At 44.2% G+C, this 15334-nt stretch overlaps 1 protein-coding gene across 3 annotated transcripts in view; it reads left to right on the top strand.

Annotated features, from left to right (window-relative positions):
- sugct (succinyl-CoA:glutarate-CoA transferase) overlaps positions 1-15334 on the top strand; it is a 163387-nt gene that overhangs the window by 49936 nt on the left and 98117 nt on the right. For 2 of the 3 annotated variants that reach the window (XM_029661577.2, XM_029661578.2), the window contains exons 10-12: positions 5189-5260; positions 5465-5562; positions 9038-9140. In XM_029661577.2, the coding sequence (XP_029517437.1) occupies positions 5189-5260; positions 5465-5562; positions 9038-9140 (273 nt within the window). Of the gene's footprint in view, positions 1-5188; positions 5261-5464; positions 5563-9037; positions 9141-10342; positions 10500-15334 lie in introns of those variants that run through there. The other variant, XM_029661579.2, reaches the window with a different exon arrangement.

Here is a 15334-nt window from a genome sequence, read left to right as displayed (position 1 = left end):
GCAAAGAGATACTGTGACGAGATCCTGAGGTCCATTGTTGTGCCATTCATCCGCCGCCATCACCTCATGTTTCAGCATGATAATGCTCTCGTTAAATAATCATCTCCTTACAACTAACATTGTTGCATAATATAAATGTTGCCCTTAGTCGATGACTGAACAAACCGGGATTTAACCAAAGCAATAATTTTAAAACAAAATGACCACTCTCTCTGCTTCTCTGCCATAGTTTATTTGTCTATTACAGATCAGTCTCTCCAAAGTATTGCTCCTTAAACTACACTACATGACCAAAAGTATGAGGACACCTGCTTGTCGAACATCTTATTCCAAAATCATTGGCATTAATATAGGTTTGGTCCCCTTTTGCTGCTATAACACCCTCCACTCTTCTGGGAAGCCTTTCCACTAGATGTTGGAACATTGCTGCGGGGACTTGCTTCTATTCAGCCAACAGCATTATTGAGGTCAGGCACTGATGTTGGGCGATTAGGCCTGGCTCGCAGTCGGCGTTCCAATTCATCCCAAGAGTGTGCGATGGGGTTGAGGTCAGGGCTCTGTGCAGGCCAGTCAAGTTCTTGCACACCGATCTCGACAAACCATTTCTGTATGGACCTCGCTTTGTGCATGGGGACATTGTCATGCGGAAACGGGAAAGGGCCTTTCTGCAAACTGTTGCCACAAAGTTGGAAGCACAGAATCGTCTAGAACATCATTGTGTTCGGCAGCATTAAAATGTCCCTTTACTGAAACTGAGGGACCCAGACCATTATTTCTCCTCCACCTAACTTTACAGTTGCGCTGTACATAGGGGTAGGTAGTGTTCTCCTGGCACCCGCCAAACCAAGATTTGTCCATTGGACTGCCAGATGGTGAAGTGTGATTCATCACTCAAGAGAAGTTTTTTCCACTGCTCCTGAAGAACAGTTCTTGTGCTGACTTTGCTTCTAGAGGTACTTTGGATCTCAGTGAGTGCTGCAACGAGGACAAACGATTTTTACGCACTTCAACGGTCCCATTCTGTGAGCTTGTGTGGCCTACCACTTCGCGGCTGAGCCGTTGTTCCTCCTAGACGTTTCCACTTCACAATAACTGCACTTTAAAAAAAATATATATATATATATATTTTAGCTTTATTTAGCTAGGCAAGTCAGTTAAGAACAAATTCTTATTTATAATGGCAGCCTACTGGGGAACGGTGAGTTAAATGCCTTGTTCGGGGGAAGAATGACAGATTTTTAGCTTGACAGCCCGGGGATTCGATCCAGCAACCTTTTGGTTACTGGCCTAATGCTCTAACCACTAGGCTACTTGCCGCCCCTCTTACAGTTGACTGGGGCAGCTTTAGCAGGACAGAAATTTGATAAGGCCATTCTAATGCCAATGTTTGCATGGCTGTATGCTCGATTGTTATACACCTGTCAGCAACGGGTGTGGCTGAAATAACAAAATCCACTAATTTGAAGGGGTGTCCACATACTTTTTGTGTATACCGTGATTTCGAAAGGTATTCAGACTTTTTCCACATTTTGTTACGTTACAGCCTTATTCTAAAATGGATTAAATTAATTAACATCCTCAGCAATCTACACACAATTCCCCAGAAAGAAAAAGCATCAACAGGGTTTTTAGATTTTTTTTGCATATGTATAAAAATGAAAAACAGGTACCTTATTTACATAAGTATTCAGACCCTTTGCTATGAGACTTGAAATTGACCTCAGGTGCATCCTGTTTCCATTGATCATCCTTGATGTTTCTACAACTTGGAAGAGTGGCCAGACGGAAGCCACTCCTCAGTAAAAGGCACATGTCGGCCCGATTGGAGTTTGCTAAACGGCGCCTTAAACTCTCAGACCATGAGAGACAAGTTTCTCTGGTCGATTGAAACCAAGATTGAACTCTTTGGCCTAAATGCCAAGCGTCACTTCTGGAGGAAACCTGGCACCATCCCCAAGGTGAAGCATGGTGGTGGCAGCATCATGCTGTGGGGATGGTTTTCATTGACTGGGACTGAACATCTCTGGAGAGACCTGAAAATAGCTGTGCAGCAATGCTCCCCATCCAAACTGACAGAGCTTGAGAGGTTCTGCAGAGAAGAATGGGAGAAACTCCCCAGGTACAGTTGTGCCAAGCTTGTAGCATCATAACCAAGAACACTTGATACCAAAGGTGCTTCAAGAAAGTACAGAGTAAAGGGTCTGAATACTTATGGAAATGTGATATTTCAGTTTTTATTTATTTATAACTTATCAAAAATGTCAAAACGTTTTTTTGCTTTGTCATTATGGATTATTACAGTGGGGCAAAAAAGTATTTAGTCAGCCACCAATTGTGCAAGTTCTCCCACTTAAAAAGATGAGAGAGGCCTGTAATTTTCATCATAGGTACACTTCAACTATGTCAGACAAAATTAGAAGAAGAAAAATCCAGAAAATCACATTTAGAATTTTTAATTAATTAATTTGCAAATTATGGTGGAAAATAAGTATTTGGACAATAACAAAAGTTTATCTCAATACTTTGTTATATACCCTTTGCTGGCAATGACAGAGGTCAAACGTTTTCTGTAAGTCTTCACAAGGTTTTCACACACTGTTGCTGGTATTTTGGCCCATTCCTCCATGCAGATCTCCTCTAGAGCAGTGATGTTTTGGGGCTGTTGCTGGGCAACACAGACTTTCAACTCCCTCCAAAGATTTTCTATGGGGTTGAGATCTGGAGACTGGCTAGGCCACTCCAGGACCTTGAAATGCTTCTTACGAAGCCACTCCTTCGTTGCCCAGGCGGTGTGTTTGGGATCATTGTCATGCTGAAAGACCCAGCCACGTTTCATCTTCAATGCCCTTGCTGATGGAAGGAGGTTTTCACTCAAAATCTCACGGCACATGGCCCCATTCACTCTTTCCTTTACACGGATCAGTCGTCCTGGTCCCTTTGCAGAAAAACAGCCCCAAAGCATGATGTTTCCACCCCCATGCTTCACAGTAGGTATGGTGTTCTTTGGATGCAACTCAGCATTCTTTGTCCTCCAAACACGACGAGTTGAGTTTTTACCAAAAAGTTATATTTTGGTTCCATCTGACCATATGACATTCTCCCAATCTTCTTCTGGATCATCCAAATGCTCTCTAGCAAACTTCAGACGGGCCTGGACATGTACTGGCTTAAACAGGGGGACACGTCTGGCACTGCAGGATTTGAGTCCCTGGCGGCATAGTGTGTTACTGATGGTAGGCTTTGTTACTTTGGTCCCAGCTCTCTGCAGGTCATTCACTAGGTCCCCCCGTGTGGTTCTGGGATTTTTGCTCACCGTTCTTGTGATCATTTTGACCCCACGGAGTGAGATCTTGCGTGGAGCCCCAGATAGAGGGAGATTATCAGTGGTCTTGTATGTCTTCCATTTCCTAATAATTGCTCCCACAGTTGATTTCTTCAAACCAAGCTGCTTACCTATTGCAGATTCAGTCTTCCCAGCCTGGTGCAGATCTACAATTTTGTTTCTGGTGTCCTTTGACAGCTCTTTGGTCTTGGCCATAGTGGAGTTCGGAGTGTGACTGTTTGAGGTTGTGGACAGGTGTCTTTTATTCTGATAACAAGTTCAAACAGGTGCCATTAATACAGGTAACGAGTGGAGGACAGAGGAGCCTCTTAAAGAAGAAGTTACAGGTCTGTGAGAGCCAGAAATCTTGCTTGTTTGTAGGTGACCAAATACTTATTTTCCACCATAATTTGCAAATAAATAAATAAAAAATCCTGCAATGTGATTTTCTGGAATTTGTTTTCTCATTTTGTCTGTCATAGATGAAGTGTACCTATGATGAAAATCACAGGCCTCTCTCATCTTTTTAAGTGGGAGAACTTGCACAATTGGTGGCTGACTAAATACTTTTTTGCCCCACTGTATGTGTAGATTGATGCGGGGAAGGAAACAATTTAATACGTTTCAGAATAAGGCTTTAACCTAAGAAAATGTGGATGGTCTGAATACTTTTCGAAGGCACTGTGTGTGTGATAGATATATACGCTACCATTCAAAAGTTTGGGATCACTTAGAAATGGCCTTGTTTTTGTCCATTAATAACATAAGATCAAATTGATCAGATACAAATACAGTGTAGACTTTAATGTTGTAAATGGTTATTTTAGTTGGAAACGGCAGAATTTTTTTTTTTTATGGAATATCTACATAGGCTTACAGATGCCCATTATCAGCAACCATGAGTGTTCCAATGGAACGTTGTGTTAGCTAATCCAAGTTGATCATTTTAAAAGGCTAATTGATCATTAGAAAACCCTTTTGCAATTATATTAGCACAACTGAAAACTTTTGTGCTGATTTAAAGAAGCAATAAAACTGGCCTTCTTTCGACAAGTTGAGTATCTGGACCATCAGCATTTGTGGGTTCGATTATGGCCAAAAACAAAGACCTTTCTTCTGAAACTCGTCAGTCTATTCTTGTTCTGAGAAATGAAGGCTATCCCATGTGAGAAATTGTCAAGAAACTGAACATCTCCTACAACGCTGTGTACTACTCCCTTCACAGAACTGTGCAAACTGACTCTAACCAGAATAGAAAGCGTGTGAGGCCCCGGCACAAGTGAGCAAGAGGACAAGCACATTAGGGGGGTAGTTTGAGAGACCGACACCTCACAAGTCCTCAACTGTCAGCTACATTAAATAGTACCCGCAAAACACCCGTCTCAACGTCAACAGTGAAGTTGCGACTCCGGGATGCTGGCCTTTTAGGCATGATGGTCTGTCATTTCTCTTTGCTTATTTGAGCTGTTCTTGCCATAATATGGACTCGGTCTTTTAACAAATAGGGCTATCTTCTGTATACCCCCCCATCTTGTCACAAAACAACTGATTGGCTCAAACGCATTAAGAAGAAAAGACAATTCCACAAATTAACTTTTAACAAGGCACACCTGTTTAATTGAAATCATTCCAGGTCACTACCTCATGAAGCTGGTTGAGAGAATGCCAAGAGTGTGCAAAGTTGTCATCAAGGCAAAGGGTGGCCATTTTGAAGAATCTCAAATATAAAATACATTTTGGTTTGTTTATCACTTTTTTTTAGTTACTACATGATTACATTTATGTGTTATTTCATAGTTTGTCTTCACTATTCTACAATGTAGAAAATTGTAAAAAATAATGAAAATCCTTGAATATTGTTTTCAGGGTTTCAGAACCAAAGACGGATACCTGGTTGTGGCTGCGGGCAACGACAAGCAGTTTATCAAAGTGTGCAAAGTAAGTAGCATGACCCTTCATGCATTATCAAATAGCATAAAATACATAATCTTGCAATTTCATATTGGGCTTAAATGTTACTTTTAGTTAATCTTTTCTGTCGAAGTTTGCTATTCGGGTTAGTATTTCACAGTGCTACTAGTATCACTGAACTGTCACCCAGAATCCCTTCCATGTGACTTAGTATAGACTTTGTGTTTCCAGATGCTAGGCCTGAATCATCTGTCTGACGAGCCCAAGTACAAAAGCAACACACTCAGAGTGCAGCATCGCCAAGAGCTGCTTCACATCCTCTCCCAGAGGTAAAGCCTCCTTCTTCACAGTAAACAACTTTTATTTTTTATCGGACTTATGGCAATTATTACTTTTTTTTTTAGCTAGAGGCCTTCCTCATCTATATTCATGTGTTGTTTGGTAAGTCTGCAAGTTCTCAGTTTGGCCAGAGAGCCTGTAACGGATGTGGCGTAGAGAAAAGGCAACAGGACACAGAGACCACTCACACAGATGTTTTCATCTGCCCTCCCTTCTAGTCGCTTTGTCATGAAAAGCACTCGTTGGGCCCCAGGCCCGGTCGGCTGTTTCCTCTCTAAGGGGTCAAGGGGCGTGATGGGATCGGAGGCATTTAACAATGGGACGTTATCTAACACCACCGGAGGAGGGTGACTCGTTACATGACACTGAGCGTGTCCGAAATCTGGCTTGTCTACTACTTGTTTAAACTGCATACTGTGTAGAATGTACTGTTAAGTAAAAACTAATGAAGTAAGCAACAGATAACATTCTAGTCTCATGCTACTTAGAATGTGTCAGGTAAGGCACAATTGTGTTGATTCCCGCCAATCGTTAATTTTGGTACAAGTGCATCCCCAGAGCTGATTGTCAGCTGTGGTCAGACACACATGGGTCTCAAAATACAATTATCTTCCTCAATATGTCCAGCTAATTGTACTGATCAAAAGTATGACATCCTGGCATTTAAAGCATGCACATTCTTTTCAATTTCACTTACTATAAAAAAAAATAAAAAACGTGAAAATGGCTGCTATTTAGAACGCTGGTATGGGTATTCGGACATGATCTTATCGGACAGCAGTGTAAAATCAATGTCACATACACATGGTTAGCAGATGTTGATGCGAGTGTAGCGAAATGCTTGTGCTTCTAGTTCTGACAATGCAGTAATAACCAACGAGTAATCTAACCTAACAATTCCACAACAACTACCTTATACACACAAGTGTAAAGGGATGAAGAATATGTACCTAAAAATATATGGAGGAGTGATGGTACAGAACGGCATAGGCAAGATGCAGTAGATGGTATAGAGTATGGTATATACATATGAGATGAGTAATGTAGGGTATGTAAACATAAAAGTGGCGTTGTTTAAAGTGGCTAGTGATACATATATTACATAAAGATGCTAAGATGCAGTAGATGGTATAGAGTACGGTATATACATATGAGATGAGTGCTGTAGGGTATGTAAACATTATATTAAGTGGCATTGTTTAAAGTGGCTAGTGATACTTTTTTACATACGTTTTTCCATTATTAAAGTGGCTGGAATTGAGTCAGTATGATGGCAGCAGCCACTCAAATGTTAGTGGTGGCTGTTTAACAGTCTGATGGCCTTGAGATAGAAGCTGTTTTTCAGTCTCTCGGTCCCTGCTTTGATGTACCTGTACTGACCTCACCTTCTGGATGATAGCGGGGTGAACAGGCAGTGGCTTGGGTGGTTGTTGTCCTTTATGATCTTTATGGCCTTCCTGTAACATCGGGTGGTGTAGGTGTCCTGGAGGGCAGGTAGTTTGCCCCCGGTGATGCGTTGTGCAGACCTCACTACCCTCTGGAGAGTCTTACGGTTGTGGGCGGAGCAGTTACCATACCAGGCGGTGATACAGCCCGACAGGATGCTCTCGATTGTGCATCTGTAAAGGTTTGTGAGTGCTTTTGCTGACAAGCCGAATTTCTTCAGCCTCCTGAGGTTGAAGGGGCGCTGCTGTGCCTTCTTCACCACGCTGTCTGTGTGGGTGGACCAATTCAGTTTGTCCGTGATGTGTACGCCAAGGAACTTAACTTACTACCCTCTCCATTACTGTCCCGTCGATGTGGATGGGGGGGGGGTACTCCTCTGCTGTTTCCTGAAGTCCACGATCATCTCCTTTGTTTTGTTGACGATGAGTGTGAGGTTACATTCCTGACACCAAACTCCGAGGGCCCTCACCTCCTCCCTGCAGGCCGTCTTGTCGTTGTTGGTAATCAAGCCTACCACTGTTGTCGTCTGCAAACTTGATGATTAAGTTGGAGGCGTGCATGGCCACGCAGTCGTGGGTGAACAGGGAGTACAGGAGAGGGCTCAGAACGCACCCTTGTGGGGCTCCAGTGTTGAGGATCAGCGGGTTGGAGATGTTGTTACCTACCCTCACCACCTGGGGGTGGCCCGTCAGGACTTCCAGTACCCAGTTGCACGGAGCGGGGTCGAAACCCAGGGTATCGAGCTTGATGATGAGTTTGGAGGGTGCTATGGTGTTAAATGCTGAGCTGTAGTCGATGAACAGCATTGTCACATAGGTATTCCTCTTGTCCAGATGGGTTTGTGCAGTGTGGTTGCGATTGCGTCGTCTGTGGACCTATTTGCGTGGTAAGCAAATTGGAGTGGGTCTAGGGTGTCAGGTAGGGTGGAGGTGATATGGCCCTTGACTAGTCTCTCAAAGCACTTCATGATGATGGAAGTGAGTGCTACGGGGCGGTAGTCATTTAGCTCAGTTACCTTAGCTTTCTTGGGAACAGGAGCAATGGTGGCCCTCTTGAAGCATGTGGGGACAGCAGACTGGGATATGGATTGATTGAATATGTCCGTAAGCACACCAGCCAGCTGGTCTGCGCATAGCTGGGGATGCCATCTGGGCCTGCATCCTTGCGAGGGTTAACACGTTTAAATGTTTTAGTCACATCGGCTGCAGTGAAGGAGAGTTCACAAGTTTTGGTAGCGGGCCGTGTCAGCGGCACTGTATTGTCCTCAAAGCGAGCAAAGAAGTTGTTTTAGTCTGTCTGGGAGCAAGACATCCTGGTCCGCGACGGGGCTGGTTTTCTTTTTGTAGTCCGTGAGCCGTTGAATTGTGACTCTACTTTGTCTTTATACTGACGCATAACTTGTTTGATTGCCTTGTGGAGGGAATAGCTACACTGTTTGTATTCGGTCATGTTTCCGGACACTGGTTAAAAGCCCAGGTTAAAAGCAGTGGTTCTCGCTTTCAGTTTCTGGTTTGGGAATGTTTTTAATAGTTGCTGTGTGTAGGACATCGCTGATGCACTTGCTAATAGACTCGCTCACCGAATCAGCGTATTCCGTCAATGTTGTTGTTTGACGCAGTGCGTATTTGTTTTGGGGTGCGTATTTTTCTTTCTGGCTTCATAAAAGGCAAATCAGGCAAGTGTTTCTTTATCCCGAAGTCCATGTGTGTAGGTGAGTATGCACGCCTGTGTGTGTGGTGAGTGTACAACTGCTGGGGATTGTGGGTGAAGAGAGAGCAAGTGCGAGAGAGAGTGCCTCACTTGCCATCTTAGGATATTCTGCGATCGAGGGCAAGGCAGTAAGCTGAGTGCAGGGTCTACATATGACCACATACACTTGCTGGAGTTGTTGTGTCTCTGGAACAGCTCAGGCTGTGGCCTCCGACTCCTCGTCCCCTGCTGTAATTTTGAAAGCTTCACTTTGCGGTCTCTTCAAACCCCCCCCCCCCCCCCCCTTTCTTCTTCCTCCCTGGCTCCCAGGTTCTTGGAAGAGTTGACAGGCGAGTGGCTGAGGAGGTTTGAGGGGACAGGCGTGCCCTGCGGCCCCATCAACAACATCCAGCAGGTGTTCTCCGAACCACAGGTCAGTCCCCACAGTGCTTTGGCTCACATGGCCTCCGAGTCAGTTTCATCTGAGACTCACCCCATCCTCTTTGTTATTTTAATTTTATTAAATGTTAATCAATACAGGTAAGTGAATTAAGAACAAATATATTTTTTTGCAATGATGACCTGTCAGGAGGCGAGCACAGCAGTTAGGGCAGGGTCTTACAGTTGATTTCTGTAATGACCATGGGTCGCGGGTTCCAAATCCTTCTATTGATGTACACAAATAGCTATTGATTGGAAAAGCGAGGACATTATTCTCATATTTAGATTAGGTAGGTGCCAGAGGGAGTTGTGAAAATGAACAACCACTTGCTTGCTGCTTGATATCTCGTTATCACCACAGCTTCTCAACCTGGTTTTTGTTATGAGAGATCTTCAAAATAGTTACCCCCGACATCTTTAAATGGATCTCTATGCTAAATGAGGTTGGGTAAAAAATAAGTGATTGAAAGAGATTACTGCGGACAGTGTTTCTATGATGACAGAAAAATTTATATTTGATCTGTCACAGACATTAATTAAATGCTTAAAAGAGTGTAGAAAACTAATGACAAACAAGGTATTATTGTGGATCTTCTGTCCAGGCTGTCATTGTAAATGTAAAATTTGTTCTTAATTGACTTGCCTGGTTAAATAAAGGTTAACAAAATATATACACACTACCCTTTGGGGTCACTTAGAATTTTCTTTTGTTGTCCATTTTTAAAATAACATCAAATTGATCAGAAATACAGTGTAGACATTGTTAATGTTATAAATGACTATTGTAGCTGGAAACGGCGATATATCTTTTTTAATGGAATATCTACGTAGGCGTACCATTAACAGCAACCATCACTCCTGTGTTCCAATGGCACATTGTGTTAGCTAATCCAAGTTGATCATTTTAAAAGGCTAATTGATCATTAGAAAACCTTTTTACAATTATGTTAGCACAGTTGAAAACTGTTGTGCTGGTTTAAATAAGCAATAAAACTGGCCACCTTTAGACAAGTTGAGTATCTGGAGCATCATCATTTGCGGGTTCGATTACAGGCTCAAAATGGCCAGAAACAAAGATCTTTCTTCTGAAATTCATCAGTCTATTCTTGTTTTGAGAAATGAAGCCTATTCCATGCGAGAAATTGTCGTCAAATTGAAGCTCTCGTACAACGCTGTGTACTACTTCCTTCACAGAACAGCGCAAATGGACTCTAACCAGAATAAAAAGAGTGGGAGGCCCCGGTGCACAACTGAGCAAGAGGACAATACATGTTGTTGTCATTCCTGGACCTGTGACCAAAAACAAGCTATATATGGACAGTACTTAAAAATAAATGATCTAATTATTTTGTCTCTTTGCAGCTAAATCTGCAGTGCTGAGGAGGTTGTATCCCACCCCCCCCCCCCCCCCCCCCCACACACACACACATACACACATACATACATACATACATACATACATACATACATGCATACAACATTCTATTGGTTGCAAGAATTTTGTATAATCATTTCAATCGAGAAATTATAAGTTTTGAATCCGGCATTGCTTTGCGTATCAGTTCATAAACAATGTGCCATGAAATCGGTACATCGAAAATCTCTTTTGCAATCTATATGGCACAGCTCTAAAGGTTTTGGTCCTTAAATTAAACTGTGATACTTTTTTATTCATTTATTTTATTATTATTTTTGTACCAATTATGGTCTTTAATGCAGGGTCGACAGAAAAGCTCCTTACTTTTTCCCCCTTCCACTATCCTCTCCATTTTTGCTGTAATGCTGCAATTAGTTGGTAGTAATATTTGGTAGAGCAGACATTTCCATATATTTTTGTTAGCTGCATGTGTGACATACAGTGGGGCAAAAAAGTATTTAGTCAGCCACCAATTGTGCAAGTTCTCCCACTTAAAAAGATGAGAGAGGCCTGTAATTTTCATCATAGATACACTTCAACTATGACAGACAAAATGAGAAAAAAATATCTAGAAAATCACATTGTAGGATTTTTTTATGAATTTGTTTGCAAATTATGGTGGAAAATAAGTATTTGGTCAATAACAAAAGTTTATCTCAAAACTTTGTTGGCAATGACAGAGGTCAAACGTTTTCTGTAAGTCTTCACAAGATTTTCACACACTGTTGCTGGTATTTCGGCCCATTCCTCCGTGCAGATCTCCTCTAGAGCAGTGATGTTTTGTGGCTGTTGCTGGGCAACATGGACTTTCAACTCCCTCCAAAGATTTTCTATGGGGTTGAGATCTGGAGACTGGCTAGTCCACTCCAGGACCTTGAAATGCTTCTTACGAAGCCACTCCTTCGTTGCCCGGGCGGTGTGTTTGGGATCATTGTCATGCTGAAAGACCCAGCCACGTTTCATCTTCAATGCCCTTGCCGATGGAAGGAGGTTTTCACTCAAAATCTCACGATACATGGCCCCATTCATTCTTTCCTTTACACGGATCAGTCGTCCTGGTCCCTTTGCAAAAAAAACAGCCCCAAAGCATGATGTTTCCACCCCCATGCTTCACAGTAGGTATGGTGTTCTTTGGATGCAACTCAGCATTCTTTGTCCTCCAAACACGACAAGTTGAGTTTTTACCAAAAAGTTATCTTTTGTTTTCATCTGACCATATGACATTCTCCCAATCCTCTTCTGGATCATCCAAATGCTCTCTAGCAAACTTCAGACGGGCCTGGACATGTACTGGCTTAAGCAGGGGGACACGTCTGGCACTGCAGGATTTGAGTCCCTGGCGGCATAGTGTGTTACTGATGGTAGGCTTTGTTACTTTGGTCCCAGCTCTCTGCAGGTCATTCACTAGGTCCCCCCGTGTGGTTCTGGGATTTTTGCTCACCGTTCTTGTGATCATTTTGACCCCACGGGGTGAGATCTTGCGTGGAGCCCCAGATCGGGGGAGATTATCAGTGGTCTTGTATGTCTTCCATTTCCTAATAATTGCTCCCACAGTTGATTTCTTCAAACCAAGCTGCTTACCTATTGCAGATGCAGTCTTCCCAGCCTGGTGCAGGTCTCCAATTTTGTTTCTGGTGTCCTTTGACAGCTCTTTGGTCTTGGCCATAGTGGAGTTTGGAGTGTGACTGTTTGAGGTTGTGGACAGGTGTCTTTTATACTGATAACAAGTTCAAACAGGTGCCATTAATACAGGTAACGAGTGGAGGACAGAGGAGTCTCTTAAAGAAGAAGTTACAGGTCTGTGAGAGCCAGAAATCTTGCTTGTTTGCAGGTGACCAAATACTTATTTTTCACCATAATTTGCTAATTAATTTATTAAAAATCCTACAATGTGATTTTCTGGATTTTTTTCCCTCATTTTGTCTGTCATAGTTGAAGTGTACCTATGATGAAAATCACAGGCCTCTCTCATCTTTTTAAGTGGGACAACTTGCACAATTGGTGGCTAAATACTTTTTTTGCCCCACTGTATATATATATATATATTAGATAGATAGAGTGAGCGTACCAAGTAATTATGCGTCACTCTAAAGCGGGAAGGTGGAATAAACGAGTCAGGAAAAAGGTTTTTCTGATTGAACACGGTTCTCTATTGAGAGTATTTTGTCAACAAAAACATTCAAACATAATCAATGAAAAATCTTCCAAGGAAAAACACACATCTTCTTCTCCAGATGAAACAAGAACACAATAGGATAATCTTTAAACTACAACAAACATAAATCACGGTTTTGTCACCGTCTTAGTGGTTCTTTCAGCACAGCTTCCCTCTCTCGGTGGCCATCTTCCAGAGATAGTTTCCCCTCCTCTCTTCTGGTTCCATTCTCTCTTTTATAGGGGAAGGAGAGTATCTCATTAGTACCGTCAGCTGTGCTTAATTGACTCTGGTTACCTTGTCTCCCAGGCTCTGTTGGGCAACTATCCATGAGCCCAGCCTGCCCTCTAGTGGTCCGTCCACATACCTTCCCCCCCAGGACCGAACCGGAGGGTCGGGCGCCAGACGCACCGTCTTGGTCGCGTCGGGACAGTGCATTCCCGTTCCTCGATCCGGCCCTGTGGATGACATGGAAAGAGAATGGTTGTAAAGACAAAAACCATCTGGCTATTCTGTTGTTATTGTTTCTCTTACCAGCCATCCACGTGAGGGGCGCATGGTCAGTAACTAATGCAAACCTCCGACCCAGTAGGTAGTACCGGAGATAATCGAGGGCCCACTTGATGGCTAAGGCCTCTTTCTCTACGGTCGCATACCTCTGTTCCCGATCGCTGAGTTTCCTACTAATGAAGAGAATCGGCTTCTCTGCTTCACCTTTACCCTGAGCTAGTACGGCCCCGAGCCCTGTATCCGAGGCGTCGACCTGCACAATGAACTCTTGTGAGAAGTCCGGAGCCTGTAGAACGGGATCAGAACACAGGCCATCTTTTAACAATTGAAAGGCCTCTTCCGTCTCGTCTTTCCACTCTACCTGGTTTGGCAGGTTTTTCCTGATGAGGTTTGTGAGGGGTTGGCAATGGTTGCATATCCCGGGATAAAACGGCGATAATATCCTGTTATCCCTAAGAAGGCCCGAACGTCTCGCTTGGTCTGGGGTCGAGGCCAGTCACAATTGCCCTGGTCTTCTCTGCCTGTGGGCGTATTTTCCCATTCCCCACGGTGTACCCCAGGTATTCCGCTTCGGACAAACCCAGGCAGCATTTATTTGGATTGGCTGTCAACCCTGTGGCTTCCAAACTCACGAGCACCGCCCGTAATCGCAGGAGGTGACTATCCCAGTCCTCGCTGTGGATGACCACATCGTCTATGTACGCCGCTGCATACTCTTGATGGGGCCGTAGAATGGCATCCATGAGGCGTTGGAAGGTTGCAGCGGCACCGTGCAGTCCGAAGGGCATCCTCACATACTGGAAAAGCCCCTCTGGAGTGGCGAAGGCAGTCTTTGGGCGATCCTCCGGAGCCACCGGCACTTGCCAATATCCCTTCGTCAAATCCAGGGTAGTGATGAACTTGGCCTTTCCTAAGCGCTCCAAGAGTTCATCCACGCGGGGCATGGGATACGCATCGAATGTAGAGATGGCATTCACGCCCCTAAAGTCGTTGCAGAGTCTCATACTACCATCGGATTTGGGGACCAGGACTATGGGCCACACTGCTGACAGGCGGTCTCTCATCAGGGTAACGTGTTCTATTGTGGATCGAAAGGGGCATGGTTGGGTCTCCCAGGTCTCCTTGGCTAAGTCGAGGATTCCTCGACAGGGTCTGCCATAGAGCAATTCAAACGGAGAGAATCCAGTGGATGCCTGGGGTACTTCTCGCAGGGCAAACATTAAGTGTGGGAGAAGCATGTCCCAGTTTTTCCCGTCTCGGGACACCACCCTTCTCAACATGCTTTTTATCGTTTTGTTCAAGCATTCACACAACCCGTCTGTTTGAGGGTGGAATATGCTTGTACGTATCTGTTGAACCTGATATAACCGACACAAGTCCTTCATCAACCGGGACATGAACGGGGTTCCTTGATCAGTCAAGATAGTCTTGGGGAGGCCCACACGAGAGAACATCAGGAATAACTCCTTGGCAATTCCCTTTGACGACATGTTACGCAGGGGTATGGCCTCCGGGAACTTGGTAGCGTAATCTATAACCACTAGGATGTACTCGTGTCCTCTGGCGGATTTTGGGAGGGGTCCTACGAGGTCCATAGCTATGCGTTCAAAGGGAGTCTCTATGATGGGGAGAGGAATCAAAGGGTTACGTAGGTGTGGCCGTGGGGCTGTACGTTGACATTGATCACACGTCCTACAATACCTGGCCACATCCCGGGTGACCCGGGGCCAATAGAATCTCTGCATGATTCTGTCAATAGTCTTGTCTCGTGCCAGGTGTCCTCCTAGGACGTGGGAATGGGCTAACTGTAGAACTGTATCTCTGTATGGCCTAGGCACCATTAGTAATTCCTTGTTTTCCCCCCCTTCGTCGTACGACCCAGTATAAGAGACCCCGCCTGATTGCATAGTAAGGAAGAGGGGGCTCACCTGATCCGTCGACGTTCCTCCCCCTCGATCACCTTCACCTTCCTCATGGCCTCCCTTAGGTCTGGGTCTCTATGCTGCGAGGTGCCGAACTGTCCCTTTAATTCCTGGGGCAGGTCGACCTCGGTAGAGGGATGTGGAGGTTGTTCCACATCCCCATCAGGGGTGACCGAGGAGAA

This window comes from Oncorhynchus nerka, linkage group LG6, assembly GCF_034236695.1.
Source record: "Oncorhynchus nerka isolate Pitt River linkage group LG6, Oner_Uvic_2.0, whole genome shotgun sequence".
NCBI lineage: Eukaryota > Metazoa > Chordata > Actinopteri > Salmoniformes > Salmonidae > Oncorhynchus > Oncorhynchus nerka.
Note: the sequence above shows the minus strand (reverse complement) of the source record. Positions and strands in the feature narration are given on the sequence as shown.